This window comes from Phalacrocorax carbo, chromosome 7 (genome assembly GCF_963921805.1).
Source record: "Phalacrocorax carbo chromosome 7, bPhaCar2.1, whole genome shotgun sequence".
Classification (NCBI taxonomy): domain Eukaryota; kingdom Metazoa; phylum Chordata; class Aves; order Suliformes; family Phalacrocoracidae; genus Phalacrocorax; species Phalacrocorax carbo.
Genome location: NC_087519.1, coordinates 21,303,597 through 21,317,179, shown reverse-complemented (window position 1 = coordinate 21,317,179; position 13,583 = coordinate 21,303,597). Strand labels below are relative to the sequence as shown.

General features: G+C 40.2%; 1 protein-coding gene across 1 annotated transcript in view; it reads right to left on the bottom strand.

Annotated features, from left to right (window-relative positions):
* Nucleotides 1-4,147, bottom strand: part of PSTPIP1 (proline-serine-threonine phosphatase interacting protein 1) — a 58,493-nt gene extending 54,346 nt beyond the window's left edge. The window contains exon 1 of the mRNA XM_009511075.2: nucleotides 3,768-4,147. Within this exon, the coding sequence (XP_009509370.2) occupies nucleotides 3,768-3,800 (33 nt within the window). The 5' untranslated portion in view covers nucleotides 3,801-4,147. The remainder of the gene's footprint in view (nucleotides 1-3,767) is intronic.
* Nucleotides 4,148-13,583: the final 9,436 nt, after the last annotated feature.

Here is a 13,583-nt window from a genome sequence, read left to right as displayed (position 1 = left end):
TGCAAAACGTAACCTCTGCAGGAATGCAGAGTAGCTCCTGGTATAAAAGACTTCCTCTTTTTTTGAGTAGAACAGTTGATATTGTATTTCTTCAGTACATTGCTTAGTAAGTCTAGAAAATAGTTTTACTGTGACTTTCATAATCATCTCTGCACTCTTGTAGCACAGTTAAGATTCTCATTGGAAGTTAAATTATTTATGAAAATAATTATATCTTTTTTGGCATATATAATACACCATTGTGTGAAAAAGCTACGGTAACGGTTGAGAGGTTCACCTGCGAAGTCAACTCTGCATTGAACCTGATGTAGAATATAGCCTGAAGTCAAAACAAGAAGGATTAAGAAAGTATCTTTGTTTGTAACAGACTCTTTATCTTAAGCACTTCAGTGGCTCCCACTGCATCTGATCATAATCATGGCTACTGCATAAGCAGGAATGTGGTAATGAGAAGTCTGCAGCAGGGCAGGGAGGCAAATCTTGCTATCTCATGTTCAAGTCCTGCATCATATTTGCTGGCCTGTATCTCCAGCTCACTCACCCTTTCAAATCTGACCTGGGAGAATCCACAAGCCCTGAGCTCATCCTGCAGCTGAGAATGAACAAGCACTTCACACTTTAAGCATTTTTGGTTTTTTTTAAATCCCAAGCACCTTAGGAGCCCATGACACATTTTCAGACTTGTCTTGCCCACCTGAGTTTGATTCAAAGCTGCGTGAAGAAAGAGATTTGCTCCCACTCAACTTTGGGCACTTTGGAGCCTGTCCCAAAACCAAATGCCTTCCTTGAAAGTCTTTCTCATTCTCCCTTCCCAGGTGGGTAAGGCAAAGCCAGTAAATGGTGCCAGTACGCACCTACCTACCTCTTGGCCAGAAACAGCTGCATTTCACAAGGTTGCAACTAGAGTGTCGACCAGCATGTTGGAGAAAAACAAAATAGAAGAAAAGGCAATGACAAGAATTTCAGAGGAAAAGCAAATGATGAGTACAAGAACATAGAACGAGACTAAGAAAGACAACCAGTATAGGTGACAGAAGGGGAAAGATTTTCTTGATTAGTGGGGTTTTGTAACCAAAAAAAAAAATTAACATTGCTCAGATCTCTGCCTATTAACATAACCATGTTACCATGAAACTCAGCTGGTATCACAGACATACCCTCATTAACATGGGAATTTACCTACCTGTCTAATATGATGCTAGAGAAGACAGATATCTTCTGCTACATTTGTTCAGCAGCCCAACAGAATATTAATCCATTAACAACTGCCCTGCACTGGCTATCAAAACCAATTTGTATTTTCATCTCAATACTATTTTCCAAAAAATATTATCAGAGGATAGAAAACTTCTGCTAAGAAGCACATTTTAGTGGATGCTTTGGGCAACTTTGCCGTAAACCATTATGGAGTGTGTGGAGGATATAAAAACTAAAATTTTAATTAAAAAATATACTTGTTTTAGCCCAGGCCATGCTACAAATAAAATAAAAATAAATAGCACAAGCATGAAACTTTTAGTATAGTACTATCGCTGCTACATTTAATAGGGGGAAAAGAGAGATTAAAACTTATACCTGTTATGTGGAACAATTTGCATTTTCCTGAAAGGCAGCACACCATGTTCTTACGAAGTTGAGGAACTTTGGGGAGGAATGAATGGTGGCTCTTTGCTAGTAGGGAAGATCTGCTGCATTTACGGTCTCCTTACATATTTTACATTGCAATAGGTACTAAAGAAACTTCTGTCTATCCAAAAGTTTCCTGATGGTAAGAGCAGGAAGTTGTTGCTCACATATAGCTCATCAGGGTGAATTACAGGGAGGGGATGCAGGTCTTAGAGATCAAGGATCTGTATTGAGTGATCTGCTATGGTGCAAATATACTTTTTGGTTTTTAATCATAAAGACAGTTTCCATTCATGGTATAAATCGAATAAAGGAGATAACTGCTCACTGAAGCAAAACCGCGCAAATATTTCTCACTAATGGGCATAACAGAACCTTATGAATGCAAAAATAGTTGCTGATCTTGTGATTTGGGGGGCAAGTTGTACGTTTTTGCTGCATTGTGCAATATCCTGTAAGTTTTCATTTTAAAAGACGTATTGTTGCATAGCTACCATCCTGCAACCGGATATATTTCTGCCTTGTTAATCAAGCTTGGCGGTACAATGTTTGCAGCGAAGCAATATTAAAAACAAAGATGCTTTCACTTAAGGAAGGTGTTAGCTTCAAAGCTAAGCAAGGATTATAGTCATGGTGACATGATAAGCACAGAAGAGAAGTTTAGGGAAGAAGAGCAGTAAAGAACTGGCCTGGCCAGATCATCAACTGGCATTAGTCACCCTAACCCTACTCCAGTTGGTGGAGTACGCCTGATTTATTCTCACTAAAGACCAAGACCTTGAAAAGTAAATATACCAAAGGTACTGGTTCTAAAAGTCAGATGGCGCCTTTTCAAAGGACGTCCAGAAATGCAAAAGCTGAAGCTCTCAGGATAGAACTGGCTTGCAGTTGTGCCCCACCCTGTGTGTTGGACTATATAGTTAGTAGATGTATAAAAGAGGAGGCGCAGAGAATCTTATGTGGGTGTGGTTGGGCACAGTTAGGGTTAACATCAAAATTAACTTTTGTATTTCCTCATTACATGTTTTTTTGTAACTGTTCAAATCTGGTACTGGAGTGGGGGCAGGGAGGGCTTCCTGGAAGTGCTGGGAGGAAAGCAGTTCACTGAAACGTGTTCTTGCATCTGCCTTTCTGTTGCATACCAAGACAGGGTTTACCCTGAAGGGAGGGCAGATAGAAAGAAAGCGCAAGCAGCAAATACACTGTGAAGGGGCTGTTCTACTTGGCTTGGTAGGAAAATGGAGGGAAGAATTAATACACCTTCATGTCTTTAATTCAATCTTTGATGCTGGAAAAATTATTGCGCAGACAAAAGGCAAACACACAACATCCTGTTTACCCAACTTTGCCATGTTAGAATTTTGTTGTTGGTTTTTTTTTTTCCCTTAAAACCTGCACTCCAGAAGCCATTGCAAAAGAACCTCAGATTACCCTTGAGAGAGAAATTACTAGGGTCTTTCTACCTTATAACTGCAGAGGAAGAGCTTGAAAACAAGACACCAAAAGGCTCTTCAACTGAAAATCAAATAACAAGAACAGAGCATATCTACTTATTTTAGTATATACTGGTTTTAAGCCAACTGTGAGTGTTTGGGCTTGGTTCTCGAGCGTCATTGATAGTTCTTTCTACCTGTGCTGCTGTGTGACTCCTGGGTACCTACATGCCTCACGCACACCCTTCTGCACCTAAAAGCAGGCATGGACTCTGTAAGTGGGTCAGCAATAGAGTTTTGCATGCAGCTGGTTGGCTTTGCTCTACAAGCAAACATGAGAGAATTCAGACTGTAATTAGTTCACCTGCTTAGGAGAGTCACTTCTAAAACTGAGGGCACTCACTGCAAGCTACAAGACAGATAAACCCATGTCCCTTTCAAAAGCGGTTTCTGGACCTAGCACAGGAAGTGGGAATGTCAATCATTTTATGTGGACTGGCTATATTATTTACAATGCATCCTTCTGCCTAGGATCAAACACTTATACTACCAAATAGTATGTTTTTGTTTGGAGTCAAACTGGGTTTCTTACTAAACTAAACAGGATTAAATTACTTTTAGACTATATATAGAACCGAGCTGTGTTTTACAAGATTTTTAAATACAGATATATTGAATATAAGAAACACATAAGAAATGCTCACTTACCCAAAATGCATCTTTAAACTGCAGCTGTGTCATTATTATCACTCTGTGGAGGGGGAGGAATCCTTCAGCAAGTTTGTTCTTGGATGAGAGCAGAAGCAGCCACAGCACTGAGCCTTGTTGCTATACCCCACCCAAAGCAGAAAGTGAAGCACATCCACAGACCTGTCTCTTCTGAAGTCAAGCTGGTGAAAAATAGCATTGGGCAGTTTCAGGCAGCTCAGTGTAATGACCTATGGCTGCAAAGGGGCAGAGGGGGAAAAAAAGCTCTTGCTCATACACAGAGGCATGCACGCACTCAGCACCCTAACCTCAAACCTGTTTCTCTTCTGGTAAATAGTTACTATTGAAATGAGGAAGCAAGGAGATGTCAAATGATGTCAGGCTGCTCCTTGCCTTGTGTGCATGTGAGCAGCTGGCAAATTAAAACAAAAAAAAAAAGAAGAAGTAAAATTCAGTGATATGATTTGATCAGCTACAGGAAGAGAGCGAGTAATTACAATGCAGAGGAAACCAGCAGAATACAAAGAGATAAGCTGTTTAGGAAATTAGAGTCCAACTATCATATCACTATATATATCATATATATATATATGATATATATATAACACTGTGGTCTTACAAAGGAAAAGCAGCAAAAGAAATGTATGTGCCACATTTCTCCAGTACCTTCTGGGGCTGGCAAAGGCCCATGTATTTGCAGATGGGAAGCGTAGATCAAAGTTGCATTTTGCAACTGAAAAGGCTTTTCAAGACTCTGGTTAAATTAAAAACACTGCAAAGTGTGCAGGTGTCTGCACACTTTTAGATACCTCTATGTCTATATAGAGAAAATTTCTGATTTGCATGTCCTCATATAAATGTTTATGTGAATAAGCAAGATATGTGAAATTCAGAAGTAAAATCCAAACTCTTGAAAAAACTTGTGATAAGAGAGCTGAGTTTATTAGCACCAGGACCTGAAGCACAGCTTCACAGACATCTGAACCGGCAGTGCGCCCAGCACACCACTGACATAAAGTATTTTGGACAGCTAGTTAAATAAGTTAACCAATCTGTTACAATGCAGCTGCAAATAATTGATAATAAGGTAACATATCTAACACTTCCGTGAAACCCTCTTCAAAATACCTGTCCTACAGGTGAGGTTGCCACTGTTCACCTCCTTAGCGTGTTTTAAGGATTCTTAAATATGTGTTTTTAAATACTCACTGGCATTTTCAGGGGGTAGGAAAAAAAAAAGAAAAAAACTGCAATGGTTGCCTATGCAAAAATGTGTCCTTCCACACCAAGAACACATCAAGACTTACTTAGCAATAACTGATTAACGTTGCTCCTGATGCCTGGGTGTTGCTTTTTTCTAACTGTCCCTGCAGCACCAGCACACGGGCAGATTATTTAGTGGTGAGGAGATCTCGTAACCTCCCTGACTGCCAGCGGAGCACAGAGATCTGCTCAGAGAGATCTGCAGCAGTCCGTGGCTAGAGTTACCAGTAGTCACTCCATGAGCAATTTGTAGCTGGTATTTTACAGAACTGGCAAGTTTCCTTCCTGGTGGTCTGAAGAAGAGAGGGAATGTGCAGAGACTTTGAAAGGGAAAATGCGGTGCAAGCAAAGGAGGGCAAAAGAGAGAGTTTGCAGGGCCAGAGGTGAGCAACTGCTTTGATTGTCATGAGCAACCTGAAAAATACATTATCGTGTGAGAGGGGGAGAAGAGGAAATGTGAGGATTCACTCGCAGAGGGTGCTGAGGAGGAGTGAGTGAATCTTTCTTCCAGAAGGGAAAATTCCCTGAAAAAAATAGTGTTTTGAGGGCTGGGCACTAGTCATAATACTTGATCTGTAAGCATAAAAAAAAAAAAAAGAATCTTTTTAAGAATGTTTTATCTTAGTCTTTCTAAAATTAAGTATTTCCTCTTACTATTTCCAGATTACAGCTTTGTTTTGAAACAAATAGCTTTGCTGCTGTTGGGGTTCATAAAAATATATCAATTACATTTTGGCCCTCCAAAATGTTATGCTACTTTCTCCTTATTTTTAGTTTGGCCTTCAACCAAAAAGCCAATTATTTTATTTAATTTCACGCTGAGCTCTTTGCCTGTGTCTGTCCCACCCAACAGTACTGGCATAGCACAGTCACCTCCCTTAGGAGCAGCCAGGGATGCCTCTCTATATACCATAAGCACAGTCAGTAGCTTTGTGCTGTGGATGAGTTCATCTCTTACTGTTGGCTGCAGAAAAGCCTAGACCAACTGTAGTTCAGGTATTTTGATGAGCTGTTGGAAATCAGCTGGTGTGAGTCATAGGCCCTGGGTCTGATGAAACAGAGCTGTTAGGCAGACACTTGATTCTGAGCCATCGCTGCTCATGCATTGCTGGATTATGCCCAGAGTATGCTGTGCCTTGCAGGGGTAGTCTGGCTTTGCAGGGCTCTGGAAGAGGGAGAAAGTTACCTCAATTTTGCAGCTGAAGAAACTGAAACCTAGAGCAAATGGTCCTGTCAAATACGTCAGTGCTGGAGGGGAAGGCCTGGGCCAGGGTTAGTGGGATGCTGACAAGGAAGTCTTCTCCAGGTTGTTGTGCTTTGCAGCTGCCGAGGTGCAAGTAATGTGTTGTCACCCAGCCGTGCCAGCACCAGGCACAGAATCCATAACCCCACGCTGCTTATTTCCTCTGCACGCAGCAGCACCGCCTCCGCTTGGCCAAGGTGTAAAAGCATACCTCTGCAGCTGGTAGATAGCTCTCTGCAGAGCCTTGGGTGTACCTCCCCGCTGTGCTGGCTGTGACTGGGTTCAAGAAAAATGGTATAGGATTATTTTCCTTTTCTCCCATAAGCCAAAGCACCAAAGAATACCTAAATACCTTGCAGTGGGCATCTACTAAATTTATACTGAGCTGCTCTCCTACAACTGCTGGTTTGTAAGATGCAATTACAATTTGTAATCTTGTATCATTTAGCAGAGCTCGAAATAGCACCCAGAAACAGCAGTTCCCAATACCTGCCTGTCTTAAAAGATGCATCAGCCTCCTGACCACTCCAGAAACTCATCTTTGTCCCTTTCCCAACCAAATATATCAGGACAGTCTTGCAAGCCTTTTGTAAAACTCTCGTGATGAATGCTGCACTTGGAGAAGAAATCTTCCATAAAACCATCCTCTAAATAGGAACAAGACAACATGGTGTCCAGTTCTTAAATGCTGTATCTCATGATTGGGTTAATATTTTGGTGTGAGTGGCCTGAGTTGTACGAAGGCTGGAAAGGCTGAGCCCAGGAGTGGGCTCTGCAAGGCTGAGGGAAGGGGAGCAAAATCAGTGAACCTTGCTATGCTACTAACTACTATAATGCCATCTACTGAAACCACCTTGAACTTCATGAGATTTTCCCCTACAAAATAGTTATATAGATACTTTTGTGCTAAACAGAAGCATTTTCAGTGGGCAAGGGCTTTAGACTACTGTCATGGTGGTGTGTGGGGCTAGGGCGGCAATGACAAGTGATCAGCCACTTGTTTGTTTATTTGGCTATTGACAGGCTGGATGCTTTGGAAACCTGCAGGGCCTTCCACCTCCCCTTCCTCACCCTTTTAACATGGATTTTCATCTAATCTTTGTGTACAGCTCCACTCAATTTCAGAAGTTTCAGTAGTAAGCCTTAAGTGGAACACTTCCCTGACAGCTACTGCAGCTCCCTTCCCACTGCTGCCCTCAAAGAATAAAAATCAGTTTTTTCTGTTTGATAAGGCCAAGGATCAATCTCCCAGCCAGAGGATTGGGGTTGGTTTTTTTTCCAGTAATTAAATTGTTTGGCAGCAGAATGTACCATTGGAATTTGTTCTGTACAGGAAATGGATGAAAAGTCTGACTTTTTTTAAAAAAAGTTCATATTAAAACCCCTCAAATTTTGACCTGCAGCAGCATGGAAGTTTCATTTCATTTTTATTAACTATATACTGCTTTGAGCAAAGCTTTTTATTAGGGATTTGGATGGCAGGTTTGGACCTGACAGCAGTTAAAATATGAAAATAGTGTCTACAAACAGGGTTGCACTCATCCAGGTTTTTAAGCAAGACATTCTTCAGTTAATGTTTCTGATTTTGGAAGTCTGACGAAGAAGACAGTAAACCTTTTAGTCTTCACAGAAACAGGATGAGGGAGTCCATGAAAAGTATTAAGACAGTATATCAAGAGATGCTGAATACTTAGATAATTCAGGTATTAAGCTGGTTGTGTTTTTCAAAACTCCTCAGGTATTTTTGGTCCCTTTGAACCATTGCATGTGAAATGAAAATGGAGAATAGAAGGCAATTGTACAGTCCTTCAAAGCCTCTATAATAATTACATCTGAGAGCTACGGCTTCACAACAGCTGCTGTAATACACTCATGTTCAGAACGGAACAGCCCAACCCCTGGTGTCTTACTGAGTCCTAAAGCCCAGAGACACCAACAGCAAAGAAATGCTTCCAGAGGAAAACCACGGCTGAAATATACAAATATTTTAGCTGGTTAGCTGTGCCTGCAGTTTCTATTGCCATGCAAATGGCTATCTGAATCTCAATGTGAGAAATGTTAGGAGTTTTTGAATTATCCACAATCATGCCAATTCAAAAATTTTTGAGTCACCTTTGCTTCTGTGACGAGCCAATCTCTGTTCCCATGGAAACAGAAATGGCAGCCTGCGAGCATCCAGCTTGATTTGTTACAACTCCACTGAACCCATCTATGGCTGGCTGAAAGCGGATTCAATATGCTGCAGACCCAACAACATCAGCTCTGCTCGGCTCTGAAACACACTCCCTTTTAGAAGGAACTGTTTGAACATCCTTCCAAAAGCACTGTTTCACAGTGCAAGACAGTCCTGCTGGTGTTTTGCTTCAGTAAAATTGACAATTAACATAAAGATTAATTGCATAGATTACGACCTTAACCAATATCTAGCATTTCATAGCTGTTTCCAATAGAGACCTTCACAGAAAGATGGACCCAGTCCCTGATGTTTTACCCAAGAGAAAGATAATCAGGTCTTTGCCATAATGATGAAGAACATGAATGGATTTACTCTAAAATTAACATCATGATACTCAGTAGATCCTAAAATTATTGTTCGTATCACAGAAATGTGGGGTCTTTTTGTGCTTCGTACGTGTTTAGACATGGTTAGCTACCATCCTTACCCCTGAAAGTGTTTCAAAGACAAAAGGAGAAGAGAAACTGTGGGAAAGTGCAATGTCACAGGAGGCTTGATTAACACAAACAGTATCTGGTAGTTCTTTGGAGAGAAGTATAACCACTTTGTGAAAAAGAAAATGAAAACATTTGGGTTTCTGCCTCCCCTTCATGTCATAACTTCAGGTACCTGCAGAAAGATACTTTTTATTTCACTGACATCTTTTGTATGTTTTACCAAGACACTTGCTTTCTCCATGCCATTAATTCAAAGGAAATCACTATTCATTTGCAAGTATTGCATATTCATTAGACAAGTAGGCAATACTTGCCATGCTGAAGAGGTTTCCACTTCTCATAAAGGACTCTTTGAATACTGCAATTCTGGAAAGAAAGCAGGCTTCAGGTTCGCTGAAACATTAGACGGAAGTTTAGGATATGCTTTGCAAAGAATTAACCTTACCTGATTGCGACTACAGGGGGTATGCACATAGGCGACAGCTGTTCGGGCTGGCATTTGCAAAGGCACTGCTATGTTTCGTGAAAAATCATGGCATTTTTAGTTGATCTCAAACCATTGGACCTTTGTCCAAAATATACCATCTCCAGGTCTGTCTCTGTACAAAATACCCCTTCTTTAGTAATACAGTGAATTGTTTAGCATCACGGGAGACAACAGTTTAGATTCCTTTGGCATATTTTAGCAACTTTTCTGCATATTTGCTTATTTAGAAACATCACCTATTGTTTTATATTTTTTTTTTTCTGAGTAGAAATTCAAAACTGTAGCAAGTCAACAGTGAACATCTGAAAGATCTTTTAAAAAAATCTTTAAAAAGCAAAACTTCTCTAGATAAATTATTTGCCTGTTTATTGTTATAGACAGTCTGAAATATTAAAGCGTAGTTGTTTTAATTTCCAGACAAAAGAGAACGTACACAGTTCAGACAACTTGTTTGGTCCCAATTAGTTCTGCAACCCTCTACCTGATTGAGAAAACACATACTCAGGTATTTTGCCTCATACTCCTACCACAATAGCTAGAAAGAGGAACAGGGAACTGGTAAAAGCATTTGTAGTGTTTGCACTTTTTGCAAACCTGAAATGCCAGAAGTACCGATCAGCTGTAGCACACTTCAGTTAGGTAAGTGATTATGCCTGATGTTTAACATTGCTCAGTCTTGTTTTCCTACTGTTGTTACTACCAAAAGAAAGGTTTATTACTGGCTTTCTCAAAACCATTTAACTCTTTCTTTATTGATAGTGAATTCCTTGTGGATTTTTTTTCTCAACTTCTTTCTTTTTGCTTTGATAGATCAGTGGGTAAAATAACATTCTTCGAAACCAAGTATTTCCCTACACCTCCATTCCGAGCGGTTGGTACACATCCATGTGAGCAATATTTATGCAGCACAAATGAGTCCGCTGTAAGCACCAAATTCTTGTTGAATTACCCTTATGTGACTTTTCTTCTTGTGAGAAGGGCACAAAGCATTTCACATGGGGCACTACCCTCTCTATGCAGAAGGTTTGTTTATATATACATATAACGTGCTATAATATATGTGTTATAAGAAGCATAACTTCTACCTTAAAACCAACTGTTCACCTTCTGAGAGGTTCTTCTTGTTACTTCTAGGAAGCTCTGGGGGTTTTTTAGGACAGAGAAGGAAAGGATAGCTTGTAGTTGGAAATGCTGCATACTCAGAATAACTTAAAATATGCAGAAAAATAAACATGTTGCAAAATGGTTTAGATAGGATCACTTTAAACAGGATTATCTGTGCCTCCTGGTCTGTGCAAGGCAGGTCTCCGCTTTAGTCTCCTGCTCCAAGCAGTGCTACCTTCAAAGATGGATCCCATTGCCCAGGACCTTTTTGAGCTCTGACTGTCTCCAGGGTAGAAAGCCTGCCACCGCTCCTCTGGGTCCATTTCACTGCTTAACCACCCCTACTGCGAAATTTTCATCTAGTCAGAATTTCCCTTGCTGGAACTTGTGACTGCTGCCTCTTGTCACGTAATTGCACACCTCTGAGAAGGCTGGCTTGTTTATACCAGCAATATAATTTTGCTTGTTCTGCCACCCATTCGCTTCCTTGAGATGAGCTGTGCTTTTGGTAGATACTAAAGGTATGGGGCTGCTTCGTGGTCTGGAAAATTTTGCAAATCTAAGCTTCATAGTATTGATATTTCATCTATGTGCTGTCACATTATCCTCCCTTTGCCCTGTTCACCAGATATTTTTACATTCAATGTTTGTTTAGAAATCAAATTTTGCTAGGTCCTTGATTTTATAAATGGAAGGAATTTGGAAGAAGCAGAGAAACTTTGTTCTCTTCGTTGAGTTTAGCTAGTATTTATTCCTCCAAAAGTCTCTCTCACTTAGACGTCATCCAACGAATCATCCTAATGCATGGTCTTACAGAGCTGGGGACTGCCCCTGAATTAGGGATAACTACTTCTGAGGATGAGAATGAGGTTACCTTGCCAACAGGAAGGCTCAGTCTCTCTTTAAGAAGTCCGAGTGGTTATTTTACAGAGACAAAGTGCTTTCGCTAGCTTTCGTATTTGAATTGCGAATATTCTGCATGTGTGGCTTACGAAGTGAGATCAGACGTAACAGGCCAGAGACCTTCAGCAGAACACGCTGAAGTAGGATGACTCTTCATCTCAAACCACAGTGTATTGATAAAGAAAGTATGACGCTCAACTGTATCATCTTTCTCTCTTTTTTTTTTTTTCGCTCTCTTCCTGTAAGTCACAGCTATGGTTTAAATTCTGAGTTTGATCTTTTTGGTTTTTTCAGACTGGCTGTTTTGAGCTATTCCAGCTGACCATAACCTGAACCGTGCTCATAAAACTTCTGCAGGTAGAAGTTGCGGAGTTTAATTGAATGAAGTCTCATTCTTCAAAAGGGGCTTCTGGGATGAAATGTCACATTAGTCGAATCTGCTCTTGCTTTCTAAAATACCCCTACAACCTGTTTTTGTTTGTTTGCTGAGGGTGAGAAAATGAGAAAAGAATCGGTTTCCACAGCAGTGGGACAGAGAGGAACACAGAAAGGCTGCCAAAGTAACATGTCCCTACAGAAGCAGGCACAAACAGTCCCCTTGTTTTTCAGAGTCTGCCTTCTTGGCTATCACAGCAGTCTCTGCCGGGTGTGTTGCTGGACGAGGCACAGAGATGCATAAGGAAGAACAGGATTCTTTAGTATGCCATTGACAGGTCTGTAGGATACACGGATTGGAGGCTTTTTCAAGACAAAGCATCAGATTTATGTAACAGCAGCACAAGACACAGTTCTTTGTTCCAAAATGTCTTCAGCTTTGAACACATGTGGTTATAGCTGATGTTTGGATGTTGTGGAAAACCTTCTGTAAAACCTGGCAGAGGGGAGGGAGCTACCAGACATTGCTCTTAACCTTCACCAAACAGAGAAACTCTATAAATTTTCTGCAAAGGATAGGGCCAACAGGAAACATAAGGACACTAGGGTTACTCTGTGTGTGACTTTCACAGGCTCTGCTAATCCCAGATTCAGTACCAGCTGTTCCTTCTGTAAGCATACAGAATAACTTACACCACACTGGAGCGCTGAAAATCTCTGCTCTGGCTTGTTAAAACTAAAGTTTCTGTTTAATTTCTATCCACAGTGAGATAGGTATAAGCTCTAATGATGCTTTGCTTCATTGCACTTTTTCTCAGTATAGTTAAAAAATGCTAGGTAAGGGACTCTGTCAGTGCATAACCCCCAAAATACTGGAGCTACTCCTGTGTAGAATATTTGCACAGACATCGCTGAATGTAAGGGGTGGATTGCCAATTTGGGCAACTTTAGGTTAACACTAGGTTAAACTAGCAAAAGCCATAAATCTTTTTAAGATTGTGAAAGCATTATTAGGCTTCTAATCCTAAAGTGAAAGAAGCCTAATTTTAAAAACATTATCAGAAACCAAAAGAACCTGGATTAATTCACTCTAGGCATTACAAAAAAAATTCAACAGAATACAACATTATTAAAGGATTGAGTTTAGCACTTCTCCAAATCCAGATTTCAGTTACATCAACAATTGTAGTGTTTCCATTTGAAGTACTCATATTCTGTGTCCATAGAATTACATTGAGCTGCAAAGCAACAAAAGCTGTAGTTCTCTTTCTATCTTACAGTGAGCTAAGCTCTAACAACACCTCACATGATTTGCTTACAGAAATATTAAAATAAGCGATACATTGGATTTTTGGCACAGCCTCTGACATGCAGGCTGTATAAATGCTATGCCGCTTGGTATTTTACTAGTCTTGCTATATCTTCTTATTCTTGATTTATGCAAATTATTGCAATCCAACAAATTACTTTGAGCTAAGTCGAAGAGCAAAGGACAACGGCATCCTTCCAAAGGCATTCTTTTTTTCTCCTTGCTTTGCAGGTTGAATTTTCAAGTTGATGACAACATTTTTAATGCTGAGTATACAGCTGAATCTGTCATTAAGACTTGTTTAAAAATGCCCTAAAGAATAACAAACAGGCACCTTTGGGTACATTTCAAACCAACAAAGATGACAACTGTTCTAATATTCCTGGACATGCTGGATTTAATTAGATTTCTTTTTTTTTTTTTTGGTAAATGAGATTCCACCCCCAGCATGGCAATAGT